Consider the following 13,561-nt stretch of genomic DNA (forward strand, 5'->3'; position numbering starts at 1 on the left):
TAGTACATGGTATGAAATCCCAGTGGCTCAGGAAGCTGAGGCAGGAGGATCATAAATTCAGTCAGTCTTAGCAACTTAGCAAGGCCCTAAGCAACTTAGGGAGACCATGTCTCAAAATTAAATATAAAAAAAGGCTGGGGATGTGGCTTAATGGTTAAGTACCCTTGGGTTCAATCCCTAGTACCAAAAAGAAAAACAAACAAACAAACTACTCAATTATCTTTCATGGCAATACTTTGAACATGAATCTAAATTTCCAACTTAGAAGAAATAAATCTTTCCATATTAACTCAAGTTGGAAAACATGGAAATTGATCCCAAGTATGAAAATCTTAACAGGGGAATATTAATTATTTCAATTAACTTATCAGAATTTCAGTCCTAAAGAAAACATGTTATCTTCCCCTTTGTCCTTAAAAAGAACTCAAGTTAGGGCTCCCACAGCAATTCAGTTTCTGACATCTGAGTTCTTACCAGAAGAGGGCACTGTTGAACAATATTAACCATCTCTCATCAGCAATTCCTGGGACAATCAAGCCTGGAATCTTTCAAGGTTTCAATATTAACTCATAATCTTTTGGAAACTGCCTATATTTCTTCCTCAATTCAATGTTTTATTAGAAATTACTATTCAAATATTTTTAGATTCTAAGACAAAGTTAAAGGATTTGGGATTCGTGATACAGCTAGGAAAACATTTTGTTTCTATTGAACAATAACAGGAACATATGCACATCCAATTCAGCTCAGCTTTAATTCTGAAGACTTTTAATTATTTTCTTATATAACATCACAAATATAAAATAGTCTATAATTTATAGGTATGTGCATACTACTTTTTACCAATAGTATTCAATATTTATTAGAAAATCATCAGAAACTGAGTTCTATGGGAAGTGTGATAACAAGATCACCTTGCCTACGGATGAGAATTCAAGAGTAAAGTAAGAAAGCAATGGGGGAATGTGAAAGAAAATGCAGACAAACTTCAGAAATGTAAACATTGTTCTGGGATCATACCAAGAAATCCCAAAACATCTGCAATTTAGTCCCAAAGTTGGGATCTCTTACCCAAATTAAACTAACAGTTGAACAGGTTAAGACTTCTTTTAAACTTTGCATATCTTTGTAGATGTTACGAAGAAGGCCACATCTTGATCCCTTTTCCTTTTTTTTCCCCCTGTAGCAGAACTAGCTCCCCTGCCATGTTGTCTACCTGTTGACCAAGTTCTATTATTATGTTAGGCAGTGACTATGAAGTTAGGAAATGACAGAAAAAAGAAAGAAAAATCTCTAAATGGATTTTTAAAGAAAGCACAAAACCAATAATTTTAAAGACATTGGGTAACTTTCTAAGTCTTTTTTAAGCGCTCCAGTCTCAATCAAAGGAAAAACATTGCTCACATAGGTGACAGAGCTTCAAGATTGAAACACAAATGAGTTAGGGATTTCCTTTTCCTATGGAGGAAGCAAGAAATAAAAACAAGACTTTTCATTAAAGCTAAATCTTTGACAGGAAATTTAATTTTGCAAATAATAATGGGGTAAATCGCATTACCTCAAATTGGACTTTCAAACTGTGGACAATAGATAATATACATGATTAATCTGTGATCATGGCAGTACACAGTTGATATAAATGATTTAATATGGTACCTCCCCATCCTCTTAAGGAAGAAAATGAAATAGAAGAAAAGGAGGAGAGAATTTGGAGAATTTCTACAGCTCTTTACATTTAACTAATTTTATTTATTTATCTATTTATTTTCTTATTTTAGTTTGGGGACTGGACCTAGATCCCTTCACATGCTAGGCAAACACTGTGACACTGAGCTACATCCTGGGCCCTACATTTCATTTTAAAGAACAAAACTACAAACTGGAACACCTGGGTTAACAATAAAATGGGGAGAACAGACAAGTTTGCTTAGCCAGCCACAGGTATTTCAGGTTATAGAATCTACCCTGAGTTTCAAAAAGGTACAATGAATTTCATTTAATTGATTTATGTGTGGAGCAGACCAAAAATAGAAGGCCAAATTAAATGACCTCCACAAAGCTTTGTGATTGTATGATTGCATGATGTGGACATATTCTCTAAATACATAAAAACATCCTCTTGGGTGGGGGTTGTGGCTCAGTGGTAGAGCACTTGCCTAGCATGCACAAAGCCCTGAGGCTGATCCTCAGCACCACATAAAAATAATTAAATACAGGTACTGTATCCAAATACAACTAAAAAATAAAATATTTTTAAAAAATCCTCTTATTATGTAAGTAAATAATCAGTGTGCCTCAATAAGGGCTACTAATAAAATCATGCATATAAATACATTTATTTTAAAACTTAAGGGACCTGTGCGGGACCCAGGCCCACAGTCTGGGTCCATCCTGCCACAGGCAGACAACCACTGGAGCTCAGGTTCCAGCACAGGAATGCCTCTTCCAGCCAGCAGACCACTGCAGGAGCTTATACCCAGCCCAGATTCGCCCACACGGACAGGGTAGGTCCAAGTTCGCCACCTCCCCCGCACCTGGGACCCGAAGCCTAACCCACTTGCATCTTGGGACACTGCAAACATCACCATCGTCTTCCCCACACAGTAGTCCCTACATTTTTGACAAGAGACAGGGCCTAGAAGCAGTTACATCTCAGAGCAGACATCACAAAGACAGCATGAAGCCTACCCTTTGAGCCCCATCTCTGTAAGACATTGCATCCATATTGGGGCACCTCCACTATTATCTCAATATTGCCACCACCATGTCCAGTTGCAGTAGCATTCATTGAGGGACACCAGCAGGGTCTGGAAGCCCAACATCAAGGTGAGGTACAGACAATCTGCACGGGTACTACAAGAATATAGGGTAGAAACTGTAGTATCTCAGATTCACACTGCAAGAAAGTAAGACATATAGACAACATGAAAAAACAAGGGAGGAAAGTGCCCCCAAACAAACCAAGATACTATAATAATAGAACCCATGGATAGCGAAATTGATGAAATGTCAGATAAGGAGTTCAGAAGGCTCATAATTAAAATGAGCTGTGAATTAAAGAATGACCTAAATGAGCAAATATAAGCAAAAAATTGATCACTCCAACAGATAAAAGAGCAAATACAGGTAGCAAAAGATTACTTCAAGAAAGAGATAGAGACTCTGAAAAAAAAATAACAGAAATCCTTGAAATGAAGGATACAATAAATCAAATAAAAACTCATTAGAAAGCATAACCAACAGACTAGATCACTTGGAAGAAAGAACGTCAGATAATGAAGACAAAGTTTACAATCTGGAAAATAAAATTGATCACACAGTGAAGATAGTAAGAAACCATAAACAGAACATCCAAGAATTATGGGACAGCATCAAAGACCAAAGCTAAGAGGACTAGAGGAAGGCACAGAGTTGCAAACCAAAGGAATGCACAATCTCTTCAATAAAATAATATCAGAAAATTTCCCAAGCATGAAGAATGAATCAGAAAACCAAATATAAGAGACTTTCAGGACACCAAATGTACAAAATTACAACAGATCTGCACCAAGGCACATTATAGTGAAAATGCCTAGCATGCAGACTAAGGATAGAATCTTAAAAGCTGCAAGAGAGAGGAATCAGATCACATATAAGGGGATACCAATTCATATCTCAGCAGATTTTTCAACCCAGACCCTCAAAGCCAGGAGATCATGGAACAACATATACCAAGCTATGAAAGAAAATGGATGCCATCCAAGAATCTTATATCCAGCAAAATTAAGCTTTAAACTTGATGATGAAATAAAAACTTTCCATGATAAACAAAAATTAAAAGAATTTACAACTAGAAAGCTGCCCTACAGTATATCCTCAGCAAAATATTCCACAAAGAGGAAATGAAAAACAATGATGAAAATAGCAGAGGGAGGTATTACACTAACGGAAAAACTAATCAGAGGAGAAACCACGTCAAGTTAAATACCAAAAATAAACAAAAATGGCTGAGAATACAAATCATGTCTCAATAATGGTCCTGAATGTTAATGGCCTAAACTCACCAATCAAAAGACATAGACTAGCAGGTTGGATCAAAAAAACAAGACCCAACAATGTGCTGCCTCCAAGAGACTCATCACATAGAAAAAGACATTCACAGACTGAAGGTGAAGGGTTGGGAAAAATCATACCACTCACATGAACTGCGGAAGCAAGCAGGGGTTTCCATCCTCATATCAAATAAAGTAGACTTCAAGCTAATCAAAAGGGGTAAAGAATGACACTATGTACTGCTCAAGGGAAGCATACACCAACAAGACATAAGAATTATAAATATATATCCCCCAAAGATAAGAACCATATGATCATCTCAACAGATGGAGAAAAAACATTCAACAAAATATAGCACCCCTTCATGTTCAAAACACTAGAAAAACTAGGGATAACAGGAACATATCTCAACATCGTAAAAGCTATCTACGCTGAGCCCCAGGCCAACATCATTTTAAATGGAGAAAAATTGAAAGCATTCTCTCTAAAAACTGAAAAAGCCAGGGATGCTCTCTTTCTTTCCATATGCAACAAAATGAAAAGTAAACGCCTATCTCTCAACATGCACAAAACTCAATGCAAAATGGATCAAGGACCTAGGAATTAAATCAGAGACACTTCATCTATTGGAAGAAAAAGTAAGCCCAAATCTCCATCATGTCAGATTAGGCCCCAATTTCCTTAATAAGACTTCTATAGCACAAGAATTAATATCAAGAATAAATAAATGGGATGGATTCAAACTAAAATGCTTCTTCTCAGCAAAAGAAACAATCTGTGAGGTGAATAGAGAGCCTACTAATTGGGAACAAATTCTTACCACATGCGCGTCAGATAGAGCACTAATCTCTACAATATATAAAGAACTCAAAAATCTTAGCACCAAAAAACAAATAACCCAATTAATAAATGGGCCAAGGGACTGAACAGACACTTCTCAGAAGATATACAAACAGCCAACAAATATATGAAAAAATGTTCAACATCTCTAGCAATTAGAGAAATGAAAATCAAAACTACTCTAAGATTTTACCTCACTCCAGTCAGAATGGCAGCTCTTAAGAATCCAAACAACAATAAGTATTGGCGAGGATGTGGGGAAAAAAGCACAGCCTATTTAGAAAGCAGTATGGAGAATCCTTCGAACCCTGGGAATGGAACCACCATTTGACCCAGCTGTCCCTCTCCTTGGTCTATACCCAAAAGACTTAAAAACAGCATACTATAGGGACACAGCCACATCGACGTTTACAGCAGCACAATTCATAACAGCTAAACTCTGGAGTCAACCCAGATGCCCTTCAATAGATGAATGGATAAAAAAATGTGGCATATATACGCAAGGGAATATTATTCACCAATAAAAGAGAATAAAATCACAGCATTTTCAGGTAAATGGATGGAACTGGAGAATATAATGCTAAGTGAAATTAGCCAATTCCCCCAAACACAAATGCCAAATGATTTCTCTGATTTAAGGATGCTGATTCATAATATGTTGTGGTGGGGTGGGGGTGGGGGAATAGAAGGATTACATAAACTCTAGATAGGGCAAAGGAGAAAAGGGGAGGGATGGGAAGGGAAGGGAAGGGGTATGGAGGTAGGAAAGAAGGTGGAATGCAATAGTCATCATTACCTTAAGTACATGTATGAAGACACGAAGGACGTGACTCTACTTTGTGTATAATCAGAGATATGAAAATTGTGCTCTATACATGTAATATGAATTGTAATGCATTCTGCTGTCATATGTAACAAATTAAAAATTTAAAAAATAAATAAAAGGATTAATATTTCAAATCAAAGTCCCCAAATAAAAAATTACCATTAGCATTTAGCAATAAAATTCATTATAATTAAAGTTGACTTGCTTATTTTTTTTCCTTTTTTTTAATTGTTGGTTGTTCAAAACATTACATAGATCTTGATATATCATATTTCACATTTTGATTCAAGTGGGTTATGAACTCCCATTTTACCCCGTATACAGCTTGCAGAATCACATCAGTTACATTTCCATTGATTTACATATTGACATACTCATGTCTGTTGTATTCTGCTGCCTTTCCTATCCTCTACTATCCCCCCTCCCCTCTTCTCTCTCTACCCCCTCTACTGTAATTCATTCCTCCCCCTTGTATTATTTTTCCCTTTCCCCTCACTTCCTCTTGTATGCAACCTTGTAAAACCCTGAGGGTCTCCTTCCATTTCCATGCAATTTTCCTTCTCTCTCCCTTTCCCTCCCACCTCTCATCCTTGTTTAATGTTGGTCTTCTTCTCGTGTTCTTCTTCCCTAGTTTGTTCTTAGTTACTCTCCTTATATCAAAGAAGACATTTGGCACTTGTTTTTTAGGGTTTGGCTAGCTTCACTTAGCATAATCTGCTCTAATGCCATCCATTTCCCTCCAAATTCTATGATTTTGTCATTTTTTAATGCAGAGTAATACTCCATTGTGTATAAATGCCACATTTTTTTTATCCATTCGTCTATTGAAGGGCATCTAGGTTGGTTCCACAGTCTTGCTATATTTTGGTGTTGGGGATAGAACGCAGGGTCTTGCGCATACTAAGCATGTGCTCTACTACTGAGCTAAACCCCCAAAAGTTTATTATTAAAAAGAAGTAGGATGAAAGTACATGGTAATGAGCTACTTCTCCTTCACACCTTCAGGGAATTTCAACTTTGCCCTAGGAGTGTGTGTGTGTGTGTGTGTGTGTGTGTGTGTGAGAGAGAGAGAGACAGAGAGAGACAGAGACAGAGCGACAGATAGACAAAAAGAAGGGGTCACTTACCTCTGTGTCTCGAAACCTGTCTTCATAATCCAGTCTGTCCTTCTCTACAGCTGACAGTTTTAACTTCAAGTTGGATATTTCAGCCATCAGATCCAACTTCTGAGTTTCTAAGGATGTCCTACTCAGAAGCTCCTATTAGAATATAAGAAACACATTCAGACGTTATTTTATTATAAATGTCCACATGTAAATCTGGGACATTTCTGATTGCAAAGCAGCAAAGATCTGAAGTAAGAGGGTGCCTTGAAAAATAATTACTAGACATACGTACTTTTAGATTATTTACTATTCTCTGAAGAGAACACATATCAGTTTTTTAAAGCAGATACACACACACACACACACACACACACACACACACACACACCATTTTTTTTTTTTTTAAAGACAGGGTTTGCTAAATGGCCCAGGCTAGCCTCCAGAACTCAGCCTCTGCAGTACCTGCGATTACAGGAGTGCACCCCTGCACTCAGTTCTTATCTATTCTTTTTTTTCCTTGGTACAAGGGATTGAACCCATGCTAAGCCTGTACTCTACTACTGGGTTACACCCCCAGATCCTTTACATATTCCTAAGCCTGATGATGATGATGACGACGATGACGAGGACGACACGTCTGCTATGTACCAGGTACTGATGTGACATATATTAAGTGATTCCATCGCCTCAAAAGTCTTGTGAGGTAGAAACCCTTATCCTCATTCATCAGAAGAGGAAACTGAAGAACAGAGAGGTTAAGAACTTGTCAAAGTTCCATGGCAAGGAAATGACAGAGCAGGAATTCAAACTAAGCTGTTTTGCAACAGCGATTTTATTTTGTCCACAACCTATAGGGCCTCTCCTATATGAGCACTATGTGTGCATATGTACATGTTTTTTCCCAATAACATAGGCCATATATAGTGATTATCTTTTCCTTAATCATAAAATATGTCCATGATTGAGTTAGGGAATTGTGTGAATGCAAAAAGAAGAAAATAACCTACAATTCCATTAATATTTTGATTCTAATTAAACACGTTTTGTCTATGTAGTTTGTGACCCTCTTACTCTAGTTTTTTGCTTAAGATGTGCCAGTCAGAGTGAGTCTGGAAATTTGCTGCTCCATCAGACTAAAGACAGACACATCTCACCACCATCTCTACCCTCATCAGCTTTTACACATACCTGCTGCAGCATTTCTTCTGTGGCATTCAGTTTCTCTCTGTGCTCTTCAAGACAAAACTCCAAATCTCGAATCTTCTCTCCCTGAGCCTCCACCTGGTCTGTTAACACACTGACCTATATTTATAGTAAAATACTGCAATGAGTGAGAAAGAATTTAGGTTCCACTAGGTGTGATGGTACACACTTACAATCCCAGCAACTTAGGAGGCTAAGGCAGGAGGAGTACAAGTTGAAGGTTAGCCTGGAAAACCTAGCCAGATCCTGTCTTAAAATTTAAAAAAAAAAAAAAAATGGTATGGGATGTAGCTCAATGGTAGAATGCTTGCTTAGTATGTTTGAGGCCCTAGGTTTGTTCCTATCACCACAACCCTGCCCCTGCAAAAAAGGAAGGAAGGAAAGAAAAAAGAAAAACAGAATTTGGATTCTATTGGCATACTTTATTTCTCTAAGTGAACACAAACTAGAATAATCTCACTACTCATGGTGGTAAAGAAAAACAATCTGAGGGGCTGGGGTTGTGGCTCAGAGGTAGAGCGCTTGCCTAGCTTGTGAGATGACCTGGGTTTGATCCTTAGCACTATATAAAAATAAATAAATAAAGGTATTGTGTCCAACTACAACTAAAAAATAAATATTTAAAAAAAAGAAAAAGAAAAGCAAAACAATCTGAGAAGACTACAGAGGTCTTTTACAGTACTATTTACATGTTGCTTCTGGATCTAAGAATTCCTGTTCAGTTTATGAGAAAATTAGTGCTGACTGGGGATGTGTAATGCTTTATAGATTTCAATCATTGATGAAAAAATTTATGAACACAAATTCTGTTTGGGGGAATGAAGAAATAGTATTAGAATGGAAGAGAGGAAATGAAGTTCATATTTGAAGCAGATATTGTCAAGGAGTATTCAAATATGATGTTTGAAGAATAAGGAAAAGAACCCAGGGAATTTAAATTCCACAATATCTTTCAAGATCACACTGACTGCAAATGTATTCAAAGCCAAGATGCAGGGCTAGGGGTGTAGCTCAATGCTAGAGAATGTGCTTAGCATGCATAAAGCCCTGGTTCAAGTCCAAGTATTAAAAAACAAACAAACAAACAAAAAAACACCCAGGGTACAATGAAACATATTCAAAGATCCACAAGAAACTGTAGGCTTACTCCTTCATCCTTAGTACTTATTGAGATCTACATGTTTTTCCTCACTGATCATCAGCCTAATAAATATAATAATATAATAAATATTCATTTAGTCAAAATACCAAAGTAAAAATTACTTGTCCAAACACTATGAGGAAGTAAGTAAATTTAGTCTACAAGCAGGATTCCACTCACTGTTGTGTTCTGTTCTGTTTGACCCATGGTATCATTTTATAAATAGAAAAATTATACATATATTCATATTCAGAAATTATAACATTGATATTTTTATACTACAGCTATATATTTGAATTTCTGTTACATATTAAAACATCAGATCAAATGATGGATGATATTAGAAAGTCAGATCAGATGATAGTGAGCTTGTATTCAGACTGGCCTTGAAGGGCTGAGGCTAAGAACTGCTCCCTCTAGGCTGGATACACACTCCACCACCATCCTCACTACTTCCTAGTGTGTACAGATGGTCTACTGCATTTTTATTTAGCAACCTTGTTGTTGTAAGTATCTGAACTGACCATCTCAATTTAAAATCATCTTGTAAGTACAGGCTTCCCTTGGTATCTGTGTGGGATTTGTTCCAGCATCCCTGCAAATACCAAATCTGTAGAAGCTCAAATCCTTATATAAAACAGCATAGTATTAAATATGGTCTATGAACATCCTCCCATATGCTTTAAATCACCTCTAATTTACCTAACACAATGTAAATGCTATGTAAATAGTTGTCATATATATTGTTTAGGAAATAATGACAAGAAAAAAAAAAAGTCTGTACATGTTTAGAACAGCTTCAATTTTTCCAAATATTTTTGATCCAAAGTTTGGAGGGCCAACTGTACATCATGAGAAAAGTAACATTTAAAATTACTTGCCTGAAGAACAAGGGATTCTTTATCGTTTTCTAAGCGAGCTAGCCTTTCTTGATATACATCTCCATTCCCAGGTAAGTGTCCGTTTGTCTGAAAAAGGAAATAATAATGTTAAGACTGACTCCCTTTTTAGATTGATGTTGTGAGTAAACAAAAATTGTATATTTTAGTCCAAGGAAGTGGAATTACATTCAGCACAGCTGTCACTGCCATTAATGGAATATATGAGAATTCATTTACTTATATGCATCAGAAAGGCACATTGGACATTTGGATATGACTTTATCAACCTAAACAACTTCTTAACAATCAGAAAATAATGACTCTCAGGAACAGCATTACTTATACTCTTCAGTGACAACTGACACACTCTCAGAATCATACAAGGTCTTGAGAGTGTATGGTGGGGTCTGATATCACTGTTTTCCCTGAACCCTCAGTATCACTAATTCTGGGTGTAGAGAGAGGTTCAGACCTTCAACACTCTTCTATTCCCACTATATCCATCCCCAGGCTCCACATCCAGGACAGCAGATGCCTGCCTTTAAGTAGGAGAGAATAGGGGCAACTTAAACCATGGGCTTCTTCCTGTTCCCTCAGGTCTTCTAATCTCAGGACAAACGTTCCCTACTTCTTTGAAGCCTTGAGTCCTGGAAGCCTTTCCTTCTTCTCCCAAAAGCTTAACCATTCAGTGAACACTCATAGCACTGACTCTGCTTATCAGTGTCTTACCACTTTCTCTCTTCACCTCGTTAACTTCTTGTGAGTTTGTTTGTTCATGTAATGTCATGTTCAGCTCCTGGGAAAAGCCCCTAAACTGGTATCCTCTTATAACTTCCATAGCATCTGGCTTAGTGCTCTGCACATACTGACACTCAAATCTTTCTTTTCTCTCCTGCCTCCTTTTTTTTTTTTAAGTCAGATTTGTGTATATTTATACCACATGCATGGTACAAATGCCAAAAGAGGTATAGATTAAGAAGGAAGTATAGATTCCTTTTCTCAGCTATCTCACTGGCAAATGACTTGAAAAGCTCACAAAGAGCAGAAGTGTAAAAATACCACTTTAACATATAATATATGATTTGTGTCTTGTAATCTCATTTAACTAGTTCACAATCATCTAATACACAATCCTCAGAGAATTTCTAGATTCTTTATTCAAATACAACAGAAATAAAAGCTAGCTGGAGTCCAGAATGGATAGATGGGGCCATCCAGAGTTCAGCTGAAAAAGCAAGTAACACCTTTAGAACCATAGGAAAAATACAAACTTACAAACTGTATATCAGATGTTATATCTGATATGACGTTTATTATTTTTCCAATTAACTTGTGCCATTGTTCTACCTTTCCAATTAATGCAGTTTCCAGTATTATTTCTGGGAATAACAAAAGTTATTTGTTGGGAAGGAAAAACCAAACAAAAATGAGGCTTCAACAACAACAAAAACCCCAAATTTCAGGATGTTTTTTCTACAAACTTAGGCATGCTGGATCATATTTCCCAAGAGGCCAAAGAAAAATCAGAAGCTAATTTAGTAAGTGTGCAATGTACATTTAGGGTAGATAAAAAAAATAAGATCAGCTACTTGACCCCATACCTATACAATTACCACTACACAACTCTGTTCATGTTGTTAACTCAAGTGCCCAGAATTAAATTACAAGAGTCTGAAGGAGTGGTCTGAATGACTTCCATCCCTGTGGACTGCTGCAAAGGAAATTCACATAACTTCTTAAGGACAGTTTTTTGGAAAACAGCCAGGAGGCATAATGCATGTTCTCAATTGAAAAAGTGCTGAGACAGGCCCAGTATAACTTTAAATCCCTCATTTTGATTAGGAATACTAACAGGCATCTGGTTTTAAAATGACACACAGCAACTTTTTATAAACATACTTCTCATCAGGAAGAAAAAAAAAATGCTTTCTGTTCATTGAAGACAAGAACTAAAACTTTTCTTTTTCCTTTTTTTAAGTGATGAGATTTTTGCCATGTTGCCCAGGCTGAACACTGGGCTCAAGTGACCCTCCTGTGTCAGTATCCCAAGTAGCTAAGGCCAAGTACCAGGGCACTCCACCAAAGTATATTCTTATTCTTTAGTATGCTGGGGGTTGAACTCAGGGCCTCATGCATGTATGCATGCACTCTACCAGTGAGCTATCCCCCTAACTCCTTTTTTTCTGATTGGAAGAAATGTAGCCAGATTAGCAGAGTTTCCTTTCAAACTATTAAGTATGACAGAGAAATGGATGTTCCAAAATCAGTTCATCAAAATAAAACAAATGATGGAAACTGATTCAAAATGAGCAAAATTATGTTTCTCAATATACTCACACTTATAAACACTTGTTGTACTCAAGATTAGTTTAAAGTTTTTAAAACATTTTTTAAAGCAAAATTTAAGAGTCACTGTTGGAATAGTTACATACTTGTGTTAACTTATTCATGTAGGAAAAGATCTGTTCTACCTACTAATACCTCTGCCATAAGACTGTGTTGGAGGTATATCTGTTAGGTTAATACCTTGTCATCTCCATTCTTCCTTCAACTCCTGTGCTCCAGTATCAGATCACTCAAAACCTTCCCAAATATGGCATGCTTTTTCACATACTAATTCCTTCTGCATGAAATGTCTTTCTTTTCTTTTCCTATTTTTTTCTGAGGCTTTAGGGTCCATTTCCACTGGGAGGTGGTAGGTGAGGTCTTCCTTGAAATAATGGTTCACTTCTGTGCAAGTTACAGCATCAAATGCACCTTCATTACAGCAGGCATCACATGAAATGGACTAAGTTTACACTTCACTATGGATGTGTCCCTTTCTCAAGCAGATTCTACATTCTTTATGAGTAGATTCATCTTGTACCTAACACCATAGGTATTAACTAAATAATTGCTGAATTAAGGAACAATGATGTGTGTTTGACAAACACTGGTTGAATGTAAGATGAATGCATGTTCATTTTTAACCTGGTCTTCTTCCTTCTTGGTAAGGCTTTTATTCACGTGTCCCTCCAACCATGTATTACTCCATGGCTAGCCTCTGGATGAGCTCCTTTCTCCTTGTGCCTGTGATCCTTCACCACTATGCTTAGGAGGTGGTCTTGGAGCCTTTTGGATGGACAAGTTGGCACCTTTCTTACACAGTTTTTTAGTACACATTTCACTACATTTACTTCTCCATCTTTCCTTTCTTCCAGCCAGTGTCCAGGGAACTAAAAGCTCAACATTCCCCTTCTATTTGGAACTCTGATTTCCTGTTTCCTTTAGACCATCCTCTATACTTAAGCATTGTGCAACCCCTATTGACCTATATCCATTTGAAAGTTTAAGTCAAACTGGAATCAATGAAGATTTCAAAGTACAACATCCAAATAATGGTGTATATGGAGGATCAAGTGGAAATCCAGCTCTGAAACAGCAGTGAGACTTTAGGAAATGTATGGTGTTCATCAGATTATCCTGGCATGGGGGAAAGAAAAACATCTAAAAAGCTATAATCTTCATAGAATTATTGAATCAAGAACTAGCC

The 13,561-nt window shown here is 36.9% G+C and overlaps 1 protein-coding gene across 12 annotated transcripts in view; it reads right to left on the minus strand.

Annotated features, from left to right (window-relative positions):
- Ppfibp1 (PPFIB scaffold protein 1) overlaps positions 1 to 13,561 on the minus strand; it is a 208,844-nt gene that overhangs the window by 49,802 nt on the left and 145,481 nt on the right. For all 12 annotated transcript variants that reach the window (XM_077799329.1, XM_077799328.1, XM_077799335.1 and 9 more), the window contains 3 exons: positions 10,030 to 10,116; positions 7,993 to 8,106; positions 6,826 to 6,957 (listed from right to left, as the gene is read on the minus strand). In XM_077799329.1, the coding sequence (XP_077655455.1) occupies positions 6,826 to 6,957; positions 7,993 to 8,106; positions 10,030 to 10,116 (333 nt within the window). The remainder of the gene's footprint in view (positions 1 to 6,825; positions 6,958 to 7,992; positions 8,107 to 10,029; positions 10,117 to 13,561) is intronic.

The sequence above is a fragment of the Urocitellus parryii genome, chromosome 5 (genome assembly GCF_045843805.1).
Source record: "Urocitellus parryii isolate mUroPar1 chromosome 5, mUroPar1.hap1, whole genome shotgun sequence".
Lineage (NCBI taxonomy): Eukaryota > Metazoa > Chordata > Mammalia > Rodentia > Sciuridae > Urocitellus > Urocitellus parryii.